This window comes from Pollachius pollachius (assembly GCF_949987615.1).
Source record: "Pollachius pollachius genome assembly, chromosome: 1".
Classification (NCBI taxonomy): domain Eukaryota; kingdom Metazoa; phylum Chordata; class Actinopteri; order Gadiformes; family Gadidae; genus Pollachius; species Pollachius pollachius.
In genome coordinates, this window is record NC_136934.1 from 2,685,240 (window position 1) to 2,699,875 (window position 14,636).

Sequence of the window (14,636 nt, forward strand, 5' to 3'; positions counted from 1 at the left end):
TAATGTGCTGGTTTAGCGTGCCTATGTGCGAACAGCCCTCCCATCGCTGTAGGAGGAGGTCATGAAGCAGTTTCCCCGGGCAACGGGCCAACAGTGTCTCCTCCGGACCATTACACACCGCCTAATTAATAAAGTTGAGGAGTAATTACTCATTTTAAAAGAAGATCCAAGGGCAGGCTTTTACGAAAAACCGCACTTGTAACTTTAGATCTTTAGCCTTCTCAGCGTACTAATGTTTTCAAGAGGCGAGGGCTCAAGGTTTGACGGAACAGAGCTCGGTTAAACCCGTCGTTTCGGAATTCAAACGAATCACGCGGAACACAAGTTTCAGGACATGAATGTTTAATGGTGTCTCCTATTTCACACACAATAACCAGCCGAATCAAACAACCTGAAACATGGCAATAACGAATCCAAACGAATGGCGAGGAACATTATATACAGCGTTACTTTTTTTACATGGCTTTCTTGGACCACCTGAAAGTCTTTAAATGGGTGCTTCTGAAGGGTTAGTCTCATGGGTGCCGTTAAGGGTGGTTCCATCCGGTTTGAGGCGGCTCATGGACTCATTTCGTCCCATGAAGTGGAGGAAATGGACATCAAGTGGTCCACCTGGAAACTCGATAACGTGTCACCCAAACAAGCACGCCATGGTAAGAGTTGAGTCTGTAGGGGAAATGTCAGCCCATCACCTAACCTCCTGCAGGAGAGAGGAGGCTGATCCTAAAGATGAAAAATCATTTCAATCCAATCATTTTGGATATACATTGTGTACAGAGTGTGGTAACATTCAAGGTGTTTCTTGACACCTCTCTTGTTGATGGGACCTACGGCCTACTGAGGGAAATAAGGCTAACTGTTACACAGTGAGCTACCGTGAGTTAGCATGGGTTCACCCAACTCTGGATACGCAGAAAAACACATAAAGCCCAACTTGGCTTTCATCCTTATCGGCTTATCTATAACGGTACTGATGGATTCGTCTTGGCAGAAAGGGGTCATGTAAAAGGAGAGTACAGTTAGGAGCAAAGCATTTACAACTCGGCTGCTCTCAGAAGCCCTGGGGGGCCGTTACGTGGTCGCGAGTTCAGACATGTTCACGGGCTTGGCTCCCATCAGGGTTTGATATCATTCCACTACTGGAAGCAACACCTTCTGGCCTCCAGTGACAGGCAGGCACGCACACACACAATAACACACACACACACACACACTAAAGCGTGGGTCTGTGTGTGATGTCTTTGGGTGAATCACTCACTGCCAGTGACAATATATACATAGAACACAACCAGCGGAGCAGGGAGGCTTGGCTTGGACTGAAACCAAACAAGAAGAGAGTCAGAGCCCTCCCAACACCTCCAGACATCTGTGGCAGCTCAGATACAGTCTGCTGGGGTGCAGCGGAGGAACACAATTAATAGAAAAGCTGAAAGTGCTGGAGTGTTAAGAAACAGCTTCCTCCCCACACTACCCTGGTTTCATGGTTCATGGAGACAGTTCTGGGTGGTTAACAGGGATGGTTAGGGTTGGTTAACAGGGACGGTTCTGGGTGGTTAACAGGGACAGATAGGGTTGGTTAACAGGGTCTGTTGGAGTTATTTTACAGGGAGCTAGGGTTGTTTTAAAAGTACATTTAGGATTGGTAAACAGGACCTGGTGCTGGATTAGAGGGACAGTTAGGGTTGGGTTATAGGGACAGTTGGGGCTGGTTTATAGGGACCAATGGGGCTGGTTTATAGGGACCAATGGGGCTGGTTTACCACGACAGTTGAGAGATGGTTTATGGAGGGGGTGGGTTGTTAACAGGGACTGCTGGGAGTTGGTTTATGGGGACAGTTGGGGCTGTTTTACGGGGACGTGTCAGTGGTGCTTGAGACGTCGGCGACGGGCCCTCAGTAGTAGGTACACCAGTTGCTGTAGTCGCTTGGCATGAGGCCGCCGGTGATCAACAGGATGAGGTCGACGAACCACCAGATGCCCAGCCCTCCCAAGGTGAGCAGCTTGCCCACCGCCGTGCCCGTATGGCCCAGGCAGAAGCGGTCCACGCCGAAGCAGCCCAAAAAGAAGGAGTACAGAAGGGTTGTGATGAAGTAGTGGCCTGTGTACCTGTAACCCAGGGCGAAAAAGGGTTAGAGGGTGAGAGGAGGGGGGCGGAGGTCCACTCAGCAGGGGGTTGAGAGGTCAACAGGGTAGGTTTTATTTTTTTTGTGCATGTGTTTAGTCCCCAGTCTAATAGGAGGCATCCTTCAGCAAGATCCCCCTCACCCCAACCTGCTCAGCGTCTGAATCAGCTTTGGAACCCATTCTGGGGGGGGGCTGTAAAAGCAGAACTAGAGATATCCAACAGGACTGGAAGAAATAAATTGCTGGGCAGTAAACTGGGAAAGTTTGGCGATTAGGAGGAGAAAAAGCGACGAGTCGGGCACATTTTTCATGATCCTCATAAATCACTATTGTCCAACAGTGGTGTGTTCGTTTCACGTGGTGCTGAAGGCGAGGTTAAGGCTTCCCTTATGCACACATTAAAGGCGCTGTGCCGTACAGCAGACAGGAAGAGGGCAAGAGTGCACCAAACGTAGTCGCTCAAGCACGAAATAGAGATGAGTTAAGCCGTTTCAATACACATTTTCCAATCCTGATAGTGCAGATAGCATATCATTTTGCTTTATCAGCGCGTCGCTGGTTAGTGGCTTGAAAAGGGACGCTTGGACTGTAAAAAATGAGACTCTGCTACAGCAAGTCCAGTGACCAACTGGACTAAATGTTTGTGTGGGTGATGAACACGCTCTGCCGAACATGCTTTCGAGATTAGTTAACACTGCCCCCTAGTGGAGAGTTATGGCTGTTGCGTTTTAGCACAGATTTACCAACGCTAAATGAATGTAATTTGTGGTACTACAATGCCGTTCTGAACCAGATGGGTTAAGCTCTTCCATGTGTGGAACCAGCCCCACAAAGACAATAAAAAAAGGAAGGAAGGAAAAATGAGACATTAAAGAGGCAGGTAGAAGGAGTCCCAAAACAGATGCAGGCCCCAGTGCTGGACCAATCAAAAACTAAAGAACCTTTAAGCATTTTGGCCCAGACCCAGCCCACCACAATCCAAAGATATGTGGGCTCACAAAGAACCCCCCTGATGGGAGAACTCGATGTGCCTGGAGGCCCCAGTGCCTGGCCAGCAGAGGATACAAGATGTGATTGGAAGAGCCTAGAGTTAGTTCAGAAAAAAACAAAAGGGCAAATCTGCCTGCTTCAAGGGCCGGTCAGACTAAAAAATAATAATAAATATAAAAACAAAAAACAGTTGTTGCTGGGCCACCAGACAACAACCAGGACCTGGTTTCCCGATAACGCCCAATCTTAGCGCTACGAAGACGCCTACGTTTAGACTTTAGATCAAAGTTGTTTACCTCTATAGGCGTGGTTCCCGAACGGTCTCTTAGGAGTCTTCTAAGGCAACACCCCTTACGTCGTTCGTACATGGTGCTGTCCAGAAAGAAAGTGCTGAAATCGATTGCTCAGAGTTCGATTTTCCATTTCATGCGCAGGTGCATGACAGCGTTCTAAAAAATATTGCAGTCTTTGCGGATAAAACATTGTTCGAAATCCTTCTAGTAGGCCTCAACATTTATTTAACCATGGGCGAACATAACATAGCCTACATTGATTTAAAAAATATATCGAAAATATAGAAACAGCGGAACAGATTGAGGCAATTACATTCTTAATTACATCTGTTGCAGACGTTCAAATGAGGCTATTGATTTTCTGTTTGCAAAGTTGTCTGACTTGGCTAGCTGTAGGGGTCTGTGTGCGGGCTTTTAAAGGTTACAGTGGCGGCGCCTAGCGTCAGGAGCTGAACCATCACTACGGTAGAGCTAAGAAGGTTCTACGAGCGCTTCAGACCAACCTTACCAACGAACAACGCACAAAAGAGATTCGTAGCAAAGGACATTTCGGGAAACACACAAAATGTTAAGGTAGAACTTAAAGTAGAGGTTACGAATGACGTAGCGTTAAGAAGGCTTTAAGAATGTTTCAGGAAACCGGGCCCTGGTCTTCCCGACACCCGGTCCAGCCCTGGTAAGATCGGTACCTTTGACCTCATAGACGCTAACAACGGGTAGCTCGTTGTTGAGCATGGCTAGCTCGGTCTGCGCGGCGCTGCTTACTTGATGCAGGGCACATTGCCCCTCCGGAACTCCCGGGGCCCGGCGCACTCGATGTTTTCCAGCGCCATGCAGATCACCTCCGTGTGGTTCACCTCCTTCTGGGTCTGGCCCCCCCACTGTCGACACAAACACCCCGTTAGCCTCCCTGTTAGCATCACTGTTCACAGGCTGGGCTAACGTCAGCAGATGGAGGTAACGCAGTGGTGTTTGTGTTTGGTGTCAAGTTGTTTCAAATTCAAAACTGACTCATGATATAACACAATTATTGTGGCATACTTAACATGGCATGATTAATTGTTTTAGTATATACACTACACGTGAACACTCCAAAAATAAACAAGATAACACTTTTTTGCCAGAATTTATTTGTTTTTATTAGCATGACAACTATCGTCACGCAATGTCCCGAGTTTGAGATCTCAATCATGGGAAATTGCACAATATCCTGAGATAGCGAACAAATCAAATTGCACCATTTTAGGAGGTTCGCGTGTAGCATATACTAAATGTATGTATCTAATTGCTCAAATTTAACAAAATTAGGAAATGGGCTTATAATCTCATTTTATATATATATATATTAGATATGGAATATTGGATCGGTACTAGCTTACACGAAGTTGCAACCCTAGTGAACACAGTAGTGATGATGGTGGGGGGAGAGAGAGAGAGAGAGAGAGAGAGAGAGAGAGAGAGAGAGAGAGAGACAGCGAGAGGGACAGAGAGAGCCAGAAACAGAGAGAGGGAGAGACAGAGAGAGAGAGGGACACAGAGAGGGACAGAGACAGAGACACAGAGAGAGATAGAGGAACAGAGAGAGCCAGAAACAGAGAGACAGAGAGAGAGAGAGAGAGAGAGAGAGAGAGAGAGAGAGAGAGAGAGAGAGAGAGAGAGAGAGAGAGAGACAGAGACAGAGAGAGAGGGACAGAGGGAGAGACAGAGACACAGAGAGAGATAGAGGGACAGAGAGAGCCAGAAACAGAGAGACAGAGAGAGAGAGACAGAGAGAGAGAGAGAGAGAGAGAGAGAGAGAGACACACAGAGAGACAGAGAGAGAGGGACAGACAGACAGACAGACAGACAGAGACAGAGAGAGACCCACCCCTAGGCAGCCGTGCCCCAGTTCCTGGAAGGCGCTGGCGTTCAGGCCGTGGTCCACAGGCTCCTGGCAGTGGACGAACTCATCCGGCCTGCAGCCCACAGAGGGTCACATGAGAGCAACATTACACACTACTGTTCCTACCTCCAGGGAAACGTTTCAATTACAATTGATCTTCTCTAGCTATAGAACAGATGAATGCCTAAAGATGTGAAAAAAGAAGAGGTAAAAACTAATAATTTTCCATTAAATTGTGCGGGTATAGTGACAGCTATTAGATATTAGTCTTATTTGACTATAATCCATCAGTTGAGAAAAATAAGTGCAATGAGTTTCAATTAGAGCAATTTATTTATCCGTTTATGCTTCAAAACTTCACTTCCTCAGACGCCACAGGAAGTCAAACGAGCTCTGACCCAAACTGAACGTGCATGTCTTCTTCCGCCTGAAGGGGCGCTGTTGAGACAAAATACCATGAGCTACCCTCACAATACCCGCCAATCCCTGCCTTAAGGAAACCTTAAAATACACACTTTATAAACGGCAACGGACCGACATCGTATCACAGCTGGATAGACGACCGTTCAAGGAGTGACAGGCAGCCTTCAGATTCATATTCGGCACATGTGAACGTTAGGACGCAGGGCTGACACACATATAAACAACAACCCCTCGATTCTGTGTACCGTAGATCTTTCTAGACTCACAGAAAGCTGCAGAGGACCACCGGGGACGGGGGACGGTACTCATACTCCGTGTTGTTGATGCCCCGGTCCGTTGCTAGGACGGGGGTCGTCGTATTGTCGGGCGGCAGTGCGCTGGAGGGAGCGGCAGAGGCGGCGGCGGCGGATGCGGTCGCTCCGGGCGTCGTGTTTGCTGCGTCTACCGCTGCAGCGGTGGTCGAGTTGTGGGAGTGAATCCCCTCCAGACATTGTAGAAATAACACCGTCAGCAGCAGCAGGAACTGTCCGCACAGTAGGATGTAGTTCACCGAAATCCTCGCCATGCTGTGGTGCTATAATCCCCCTGCGGAGGTGTGGTTAAAGGGGCATTTATGGAGATGTCTTCACCACCATCACTAACGGGCAGCTCTCTCTGCTAGTTCCGTGTCGGCTCATGTGGATGACGCGGTGCCTGAATCCCCGCCCACTTAAAAAAAAAATCCTGCGATTGATGAAGTAGATTGTGTTCCACTGGACTATAACCACTAGCACACCCTTGTAGATATGAAACATCACTTTTTCTGTCTTTTCACAATGATTGTACACGTCCTCCACATTGCAAATCCTGTGTATGTATAGTGTATCTTTCATTTATCTTTATCGTTTATAGGAGATACTGGAATCTTTATAATATCCCACATTATACTTTTTACATATTGAGTATTTAATATTCTAATATGTGATATGTTTATATATTTTGACCGTTGTATACTTTGACCTCTTAATTGATTACCTGCTTTGGCAATGTAAATGTTTGCATCTCATGCCAATCAAGCTTTTTTTAATTGAATTGAACTTGTGTTCTACTTGACTCTTTCTTATCTAGTGGGGTCCCTCAATAGCTCTGGGGTGGTCCCCCACAGGACTTTAGGGGCACTACGCCAAACCCCAATATAATCTCGGATCCAGAGGTTCGACTGATAGAGGATAAATGGCCCTAAAATCAAGGGCCGACTGGAGACCACGATGGAATAAACAGCAGTCGGTTTCTCTTGTGGGCATAACAAAGAAAAAACGACCTTACCTTTGAGCCCCACACACAAACAGTGTTGTGATAATAAGTGTTGAGATATCATTTTGATCATTTATTTACACCACAATAGATAGTATAATGTCTCATCTACTGTCTCTTGTACCAACACAATAGAACCGATACAGTATCAACATATATAGAGTAGGCCTTCTATTGTACTAGCATATCCTCACATCTTAAGCACAAAACACACCGGCACCGAAGCGGCGCGTCAAAAAGAACGCCCCCATTATTTTGGGCGTACTAGCCCGCACCGGCTAGACGCACGCCAGCGCGCCGCGCCGCCCATATAGGCTTCACGCCACTGTTCTATTCCCTAGCGTCGCCGCGCCTGAAAAAACGCTTTTTTAACATCCCGCTGTTTTTAACACAACAGCTGTTTGGTACATCCCGGCTTGATATAAGGTCCTGTACATATGGAGATAGTTGATGCACTAGATGAATAATACCACAATGCAATGCAATAAAGTGTGTAAAGTGACCGTAAACAAAGTGCCGGACTGTACATAAAGTCACTATGAATTAATGTGACTATCATTGTAATTACTAACAGAGGATCATGGGCATCAGGGCCATATATGTAGTCATAAAACAACTGGTATGATGTTATGGCAGCCTATACCGACTTTGCTTGTTGATCTGCTTCTTTCAAAACATATCACAACAGTGCTGCAGCGCGCCGCTTCCTATTGGTTCAAGGGGCGGCTTTTGACGTGTGTGAAATGCGTGTGTGGCTGGCTTCAGCCTTTATCCATGAGCGGTCTTCACGTGGTCCAGGTCTGTCTCTTAGGAGGGTCCTTCTGCCTCTGATTACTTGCGGTCGACTCTGTTGTTTTCTATGTATTTAGAATAGAATACATATTCTGTGTATTTAAATGTACTTCAATGTATTTTAATTGATATGCAAAGCACTTTGAGCGTCTGGCTGAAAAGCGCAAAGCAGATGTATTATTATTATTAGATAATAATACCATTGATTATTATAATTATGAATCACAGTCAACACTGTTGATTGTGACTAATAGTTAAATGCTCAAATTTAAGCATAGAGAGACAGACAGGCCCATAGAGATAGACCTAGGACGGGACAGACCACTCTGTGGCCAGTGTAGACGTCAGCTTGTCATCAAGGACCCCTGTAGTCTGTTTTAGTGACCCCCACCCCGGGGCCGTGGGGGAGGACGTCTCCCTGACAGCAGGGCCGCAGGCACGCCGTGAACTCTGGGTATGTACAGGGGAAAGACAGCTTCTGGGGCGTCGAGGGGGGGCGGCAGGGGTGGAAGTCCACGCACGGTTTCCCTGGGAGGTAGTGGGGGAGGAACGGGGGGGCGTGGAAGCTTGGGTACGGATAAAGGACGTACCCCCCGAACGGAGACACGCCCACCAGACCCTGCGGACAAAAACGCACAGACGACCATAACAACAGCCTGATCATAATATGAATATTATTAATTATTATTATAATAATATTACCGTTATATTTCTGTAATCGTCATTATTGTCATACCTATATCACCACCAATGTTATTTTTACTGATTGCTATTTTTATTTTTGATATTGATATTAATATTCATATTAATAATACAATAATATAACCATTATATTTCCATAATCATCAGTATTGCCATACCTAAATCGCTATCAATGTAACCTTTATAGACTTATGTTTTTATTGTCAATACTGTACCAGCGCCTGGTGCTGGAAGGGAAGAGGGAGCCCAGCTCTGGCGGCGGTCCTGACGTGGTGAGACGGGGGGCCGGGGTCGAGGGCGGTCCCTCCGTAGGACGTCACACTGCGGGGGGCCGTGAGGAGGCCCTTCAGCGAGGCCCGGTGCCCGCTCACCTGGCCAGGGGAGCCCATCTCCCCGCCCCCGTCTCTGCCACTGGGGGGTCTCGTTCTGTCTGGGGGACACCCGGACCCCCCGGAGAAGCAGTCGCGCCCTGCTTTGATTTCTCTCCCGGTCACAAAGCACCTGTGGGGGTCTCCCGGCGTCCGCACACTTCCTTCAGCGGTCATGTCGACCCCGGGCCCTGGCTCGCCGTGGCCTTCCTCCTCCGTCCCTGCGCTGGAAGGGGGCACCGGGGTCGGGGTGTCGGAGGGCCGGTCTCTCGGAACACGGGGCCGTTCCAGGGGACTACGCGCCGCGCCCTCTCCGTGGTCCTCAGAGCCGGCTCCGGGGTCGCTGTCGCTGTCCCGCTGCGCTGGAAGTGCAGGACATGAGTTCATGAGACAAGGGGTTCATATCTGAACACATCCCGGTCTGTTCACAGCAGAGAGAGGAGAGAGGGGGCGACAGCAGGTCGTACCCGGGGATGTGGAGAAACGGGAGCATCCCCGTGGTGAATCCTTGACCCGTTTCCCCTTGTTTCTGTTCCTCCTCGTCTCTGAGGTCCTCTGGGAGGGAGGCTGAAGTTTCCTTAGGTGGAAGAAAACGGGAAAGTTCTGAAACGTTTTCAGAAATGTAAATATGGCTCTACTGTTTGACAAGATTCACTCATCATGACTGGGTGAGTTAAAATATAAATCAGCATAAAATACTTAATTTAGTTGTCCACAATCTTGCTGTAATGCATCAATAACAAACGGCTCTGTAACCACATTTTAAGCATCATATATTTGACAAATTTAGAAATGTTTTTGTTTTCTCGTGTTTAATCGTATTGGGTGGGCAATGGCATACATATGAAAATCAATTCAAATAGTTTTAAAGAGAAGGTAGTAAAACAGAACCCTGCCTCTTCTCTCTGCGACCGTTCCCAGTTTCCCGGAACCCTTTGGCAAAGGGGTTGTTGTCTATCTTTAGCTGAGTCACCTGAAGAAGAAAACAATTTCATATGATTTCAGTCTTTGTTTATCAAACCCTGATCAGAGTATATCTTTGTTGTTATAATTATAACATATGATATAAATGAAGTGGTCTACATTCAAGTTGGTGAGATAGTCTTCTACCCGATAACATTTGGTTTACTGTTTCCCATTACATAGGAGTATGACCCTAAGGTCATAAGCCTGCTTGTTACCTTGTCATTCTGGTAGGCTGTCACCGCGATGAACTCAGTCTCAGAGAAGAGGCAGGTTTTAAAGGTGCTGTAGGGAAGCTTCTGGATGTCATTCGCCTTCACCACGTGAAACCTTGGTTGATATTTGTGCATCGAATTGAGAATGGTCTGAAAAAGAAAAAAGAAAACCCGAGTTTAACAAACAAATCTATTTCTAATATTTTCTAATCTTATGTCATTCAATTGTGTCCTTTTAGAGCTGCTATGCAAATGTATAAAAGCTCATCTAATTACATCAGGGTGAGAGCTCTGACATAAAGGGAAAAACACTTAACAACCCATTCCTGGACTCAACGTAATGTTATGTAATGTTTTAACAGCCTGACATACAAAGCCGTGCTTGTCAGAGATGTTGTTGGTTAGTTTGAGTTTGTTGAAGTTGACCGTCTTGGCCATCCAGTGGTCCCCCGAGGCAGGACTGTCCGGGTGGAGGTACATGCGTCTGGGCATCTCGGGGTCGGCCTTTCCCGCGACCATCCAGTGGCCGTTATGGAACTTGTACCTGAAGTCATCTGTCGCTACGATATCCATCAGCAGGATGTACTGAGCTTGCTTGTTGAGACCAGAACACTTGACTTTAAACGGCGGGAACATGCGCCTGGAAGGCATACAAACGTAACATCAATGAAATGAACGCGTAAAGGTCTGAACGGTGACGGTTCGAGTTGAGCGTCTTCGCATATTTACCTCCCAGATTTAGTGATGACCATCTCAGTGCCGTGTGTGTGGAATTGTCTCCAGAGCTCCTTCGCTTCCAAGTGAACTTTGGGTTCCTCGTCCTCCACCCCCTCTGTCTCCAACACGTCGCGCGGCCTGGGGGTCGTGGCCAAAACGGACGGCTGTGGCTTCAGCGTCGTTTGGCAAAGAAAGTGTTCCATTCTGGGCCGATGGCGCGTGACAGGCGATCCGATGGACCCACGTGACGTTAGCGTGGTGGGCGGGAAGAGAGGGTACCCCCCCAGCACCGACCCGAGGGACACGTCCGCCACCCCATTCGTAGAAAAGCCATGCGTAAAGTCGCCAGAGACGCACTGATCCAAGAGGTTGTGCATGACTTTGCGCGTCGCTATGGCTTTAATTGGAGTGAAGTCATAATGGTGCAAATTAATTTAACTCGAATTAAAAGGTTCCACTGCATCTTTCAGCTCATCAGCAAGCACTACACGAGGCTACCGATTGTAGTTCTCCACGAGGGCAGAAGTGTTGCCGTAGTGCGTCCCGTCCGTGAACCTGCGCGCCTCTGATGCACCGCTGGTGTTTGGTCTCCGCTGGCGCCCGGGGGGGGCTGGCTCTGGTCTGCTCGGACTCAGAGTTTTACACTCAGCAGTGGGAGGGGCAGACACACAACATCTATTAAGAGGACAGGACGTGTAATAATGCACAATAATGTTCATCACCAGCAACGCATTGCTCAGGTTTGTAAATGTGTTTTAAAGTAGTTGGGTTTGAGTTTGTTTAATTGTCGTTCAAATTAAAATAATTTACACAATACAGTCGCACAAGACGACACACATATACAACTGAAGAAAGAAGTGTAGTGTTGTTTGTGTTGTGGGTGTGCAAGTTTATGCCCATCAGCAACAAGAGAAAAGTACAAAGTATCTTGATACAGTGTACAGCATTTCAATGTACTGTGACATCTATTTGTCACAGTACGTTAAACTGCAATCCTTCTTTATCTCAAACCTCTCAAACCAAATGTAATGTGTGTGCATATGAGTTCACTGAGGCCACCTCCATACCCCCCATGCCCCATGGGGGGTATGGAGGAGGGTATACTGGTAGGGTCCTAACATCAGCTGCAGGTATCACATTACAAACGATTAACCTTTAACATCGAACCAGGTACAAGAAGACATTTTATAAGACATTGGAGAGGGGAAGTATTCACCAAATAACAGAGGATTATAATATCATGAACAGCTACTAGTATTTTAAGATAGATTGTTTGTACGTGGTTTTTCATTCTTTCTGTCCGTCTTTCTGGTAACTTCTATTCAGAAAAATTCATATTTCTTAGAAAATAAATCTACTCTTTGTGGAAACTCTTTGTGGGAATTCATCCTCAAATTCATCGTGTGTGTGTGTGTGTGTGTGTGTGTGTGTGTGTGTGTGTGCGTGTGTGTGCTTGTGTGCGCATGTGTGCGCGTGTGTGCATGTGTGTGTGTGTGTGTGTGAGTGTGTGTGTGTTTTTGTGTGTGTGTGTGTGTGATTGCATTTCCTTGTGTGTGCATTTTTGTTTGTGTGCGCGTGTGTTTGTGTGTGTGCGTGTGTGTGTGTGTGTGTGTACGTGTGTGTTTGTGTGCGTGGTTGTGTCCGTGCGTGCGTGTATGTGTGTGTCTGTGCGTGTGTGTCTGTGCGTGTGTGTGTGCGTACGGACTGTCCCTCACACCTGGGCTATTTGGACAGGACAGGTAGTGGGTAGGTGAGAGAGAGATCTCAGGCCTCTGGAGGTGGGAGGAATGTCGTTTAGTGGTGGAGTGGAGGTGTTAAAGGAGAGGAGAGGTGGGCCCACAGGAGAGGAGGGGGCGGGGCTAAAGGAGAGGAGGGGCGGGCACACAGGGGAGGAGGGGGCGGGGCTAAAGGAGAGGAGGGGCGGTGCTCGTTTCAATCCCCAATGTCCACAATCAACCTGTAAAAGTGTGTGTATGTGTAAGTATGTGAGTGTTTGTGTGGATGTGTCTGTGTTTGTATGTGTGTGTGTGTGTGTCTGTGTGTATGTGTCCTCGTTTGTAGGTGTGTGTGTGTGTCTGTGTGTGTGTGTGTGTGTGTGTGTGTGCGCGTGTGTGTGTGTGTGTGTGCGTGTGTGTGTGTGTGTGTGTGTGTGTGTGTGTGTATGTCTGTGTGTGTATGTGTGTGATTCACAGGGTGATGCAAAGTATTCCTCACATTTTCCAGCCCTCAGATCCTTCTAGAAGGTGTGAGTCTGAGTGGACGAGGACCTTGAGGAGGGGTGAGAACACTACACAACGCTCCATGTTTGGGAATCTCGGAAAACACTTCAGAAACACGTTTGAAGAATCAGGGAACCCCTTAATTTGTCTTTCAAACCATCGTTTTGAGAGGTGGTTATGAAGACGTATTACATGTTGACCGAGCCACTGTTGCTGCAGTTTTCTTGTTGAATATTGAAAATGTTACCATAATATTATGTACAGTTCCTAGACATCATGTTACTCCACACACCATGCCAGATTTGAATGTCGAATAAACGTACACGTGTTGGATATCTGTTGGAGAGCAGAGCTGTAACTTCAGAAGAGGTCACGTTTGACCGGGTCAGGTAAGAGAACAGACAGGCAATGAGACAATAACTCCTGTACTAAGGCAGCGAGGAGGGAAACCATAGGGAGACCGTACAGCCTGCTCAGTAGAATTCATGAATAGTCATGAATTGTAAATATGAGTAGGCTTCATACTGTAGTCCTGATATTATTTTTAGTAAGATCATAAAGTTATCAGCTGATATCTAGTTTGGACCAAGCCTCTATGACTGCTGTATTGTACTGCAGTGGGAATAAAGCGTGACACCCTGTTTTCTATTTTATGACTGAATGAGTGAATTCTCCCTCACATAAATGCCTGTGCAGACACACACACATCGATGGAGTGAATAAACAAGTGACTGTGATCTGACCCGAACTACATAGTTAACGTTATTATAGTCCATAAAAACTTGAAACGCAAGAAAGTTCCATCAGTATTTCATTGCACACAACAATGAATGAATGAATGAATGAATGAAGAAAGGGAATACATCAAAGTTGTTTACTGTTACTTCTACAGAAAAACTTGAATCGAGAGATTGGTTTATGCGGAGAAAAACAGCAACTGAAACAACAACTGTCTAAACGGAAACAGAGGCCGTGAATCTTATTTGTGAGCGGGTCGGGAACGAGGAAGCCGTTTGAGCTAAGGAGTAGAAGACTCCAGAAATCAATGATCACACATTAGAACAATGAGCTTATTGAGAGATGAGTGGATCGAAGAGGGACGCGCTGTAAAAAGCCTTCTGACTGCAGTGTGTCGAGTGATGACTTGATGACTTCTGGTGTGTTTCCACGGGTGTATCTTAAACAACCTTTTAGAACGTAAGCAAAGCACCGTCGAGAGAACAATCAATTACCCCAGGACAGAGTAAGGAGGTTTCATATGAGGACGAAAAGGATGTGGGTGTTTAGTTTGTAAATACACAAACAGGAAATTAAAATTTAAGTATTATTTTTTAATAAATTGTGTTTCTAAATAACTAACCTGATTTTTCTTTACATATTTATATGTTTTGGGATGTAGATCTGTTTTACACATCATAAGCATGGTGTTACAACAAGTCATGAATATTCAACAGAGTATTTATATATACGATACAGTTTGTTATTGAACATAGCTTTGGTTGTTTCAATAGCTACAATATTACTTAATATTGTTACTAACTGCAATATTAAGAATACAAATAGCACCATGACATTTTGAATACTAATTATTAACTTATGTGATTATTTTAACATATTAATGATAACTACTTGACAAATATACTTTTCTGAATCAC

General features: G+C 46.3%; 2 protein-coding genes across 3 annotated transcripts; both read right to left on the minus strand.

Moving 5' to 3' along the window:
* Positions 1-307: 307 nt before the first annotated feature.
* tm2d2 (TM2 domain containing 2) lies at positions 308-6,374 on the minus strand. 2 transcript variants are annotated; one of them, XM_079731124.1, is made up of 5 exons: positions 5,979-6,374; positions 5,275-5,362; positions 4,173-4,288; positions 3,411-3,486; positions 308-2,106 (listed from the first exon to the last, which is right to left on the minus strand). In XM_079731124.1, the coding sequence occupies exons 1-5, from the start codon at positions 6,275-6,277 to the stop codon at positions 1,861-1,863; spliced, it is 825 nt and encodes a 274-aa protein (XP_079587250.1). In that variant the 5' UTR covers positions 6,278-6,374; the 3' UTR covers positions 308-1,860. The 2 variants fall into 2 exon arrangements, with proteins under 2 accessions (XP_079587250.1, XP_079587251.1); XM_079731125.1 differs by lacking the exon at positions 3,411-3,486 and having other exon boundaries at positions 309-2,106.
* Positions 6,375-9,732: 3,358 nt separating this feature from the next.
* Positions 9,733-11,139, minus strand: tbx3b (T-box transcription factor 3b; the record flags this gene model as incomplete). The annotated part of the gene is made up of 4 exons (XM_079758253.1): positions 9,733-9,840; positions 10,049-10,195; positions 10,418-10,685; positions 10,775-11,139. 4 exons carry the CDS (start codon positions 11,137-11,139, stop codon positions 9,733-9,735), a joined length of 888 nt encoding a protein of 295 aa, XP_079614379.1.
* Positions 11,140-14,636: the final 3,497 nt, after the last annotated feature.

Bases quoted from the DNA above. Each gene is read 5' to 3' on its own strand.
- tm2d2 (XM_079731124.1), bottom strand. From the start codon at position 6,277: ATGGCGAGGATTTCGGTGAACTACATCCTACTGTGCGGACAGTTCCTG. The intron at 4,289-5,274 runs GTGGGTCTCTCT...TTGTGTCGACAG, and splicing joins TGGGGCACGGCTGCCTAGGG to TGGGGGGGCCAGACCCAGAA. The intron at 2,107-3,410 runs GTAAACAACTTT...CCTGGGTTACAG, and splicing joins CGGGAACCACGCCTATAGAG to GTACACAGGCCACTACTTCA.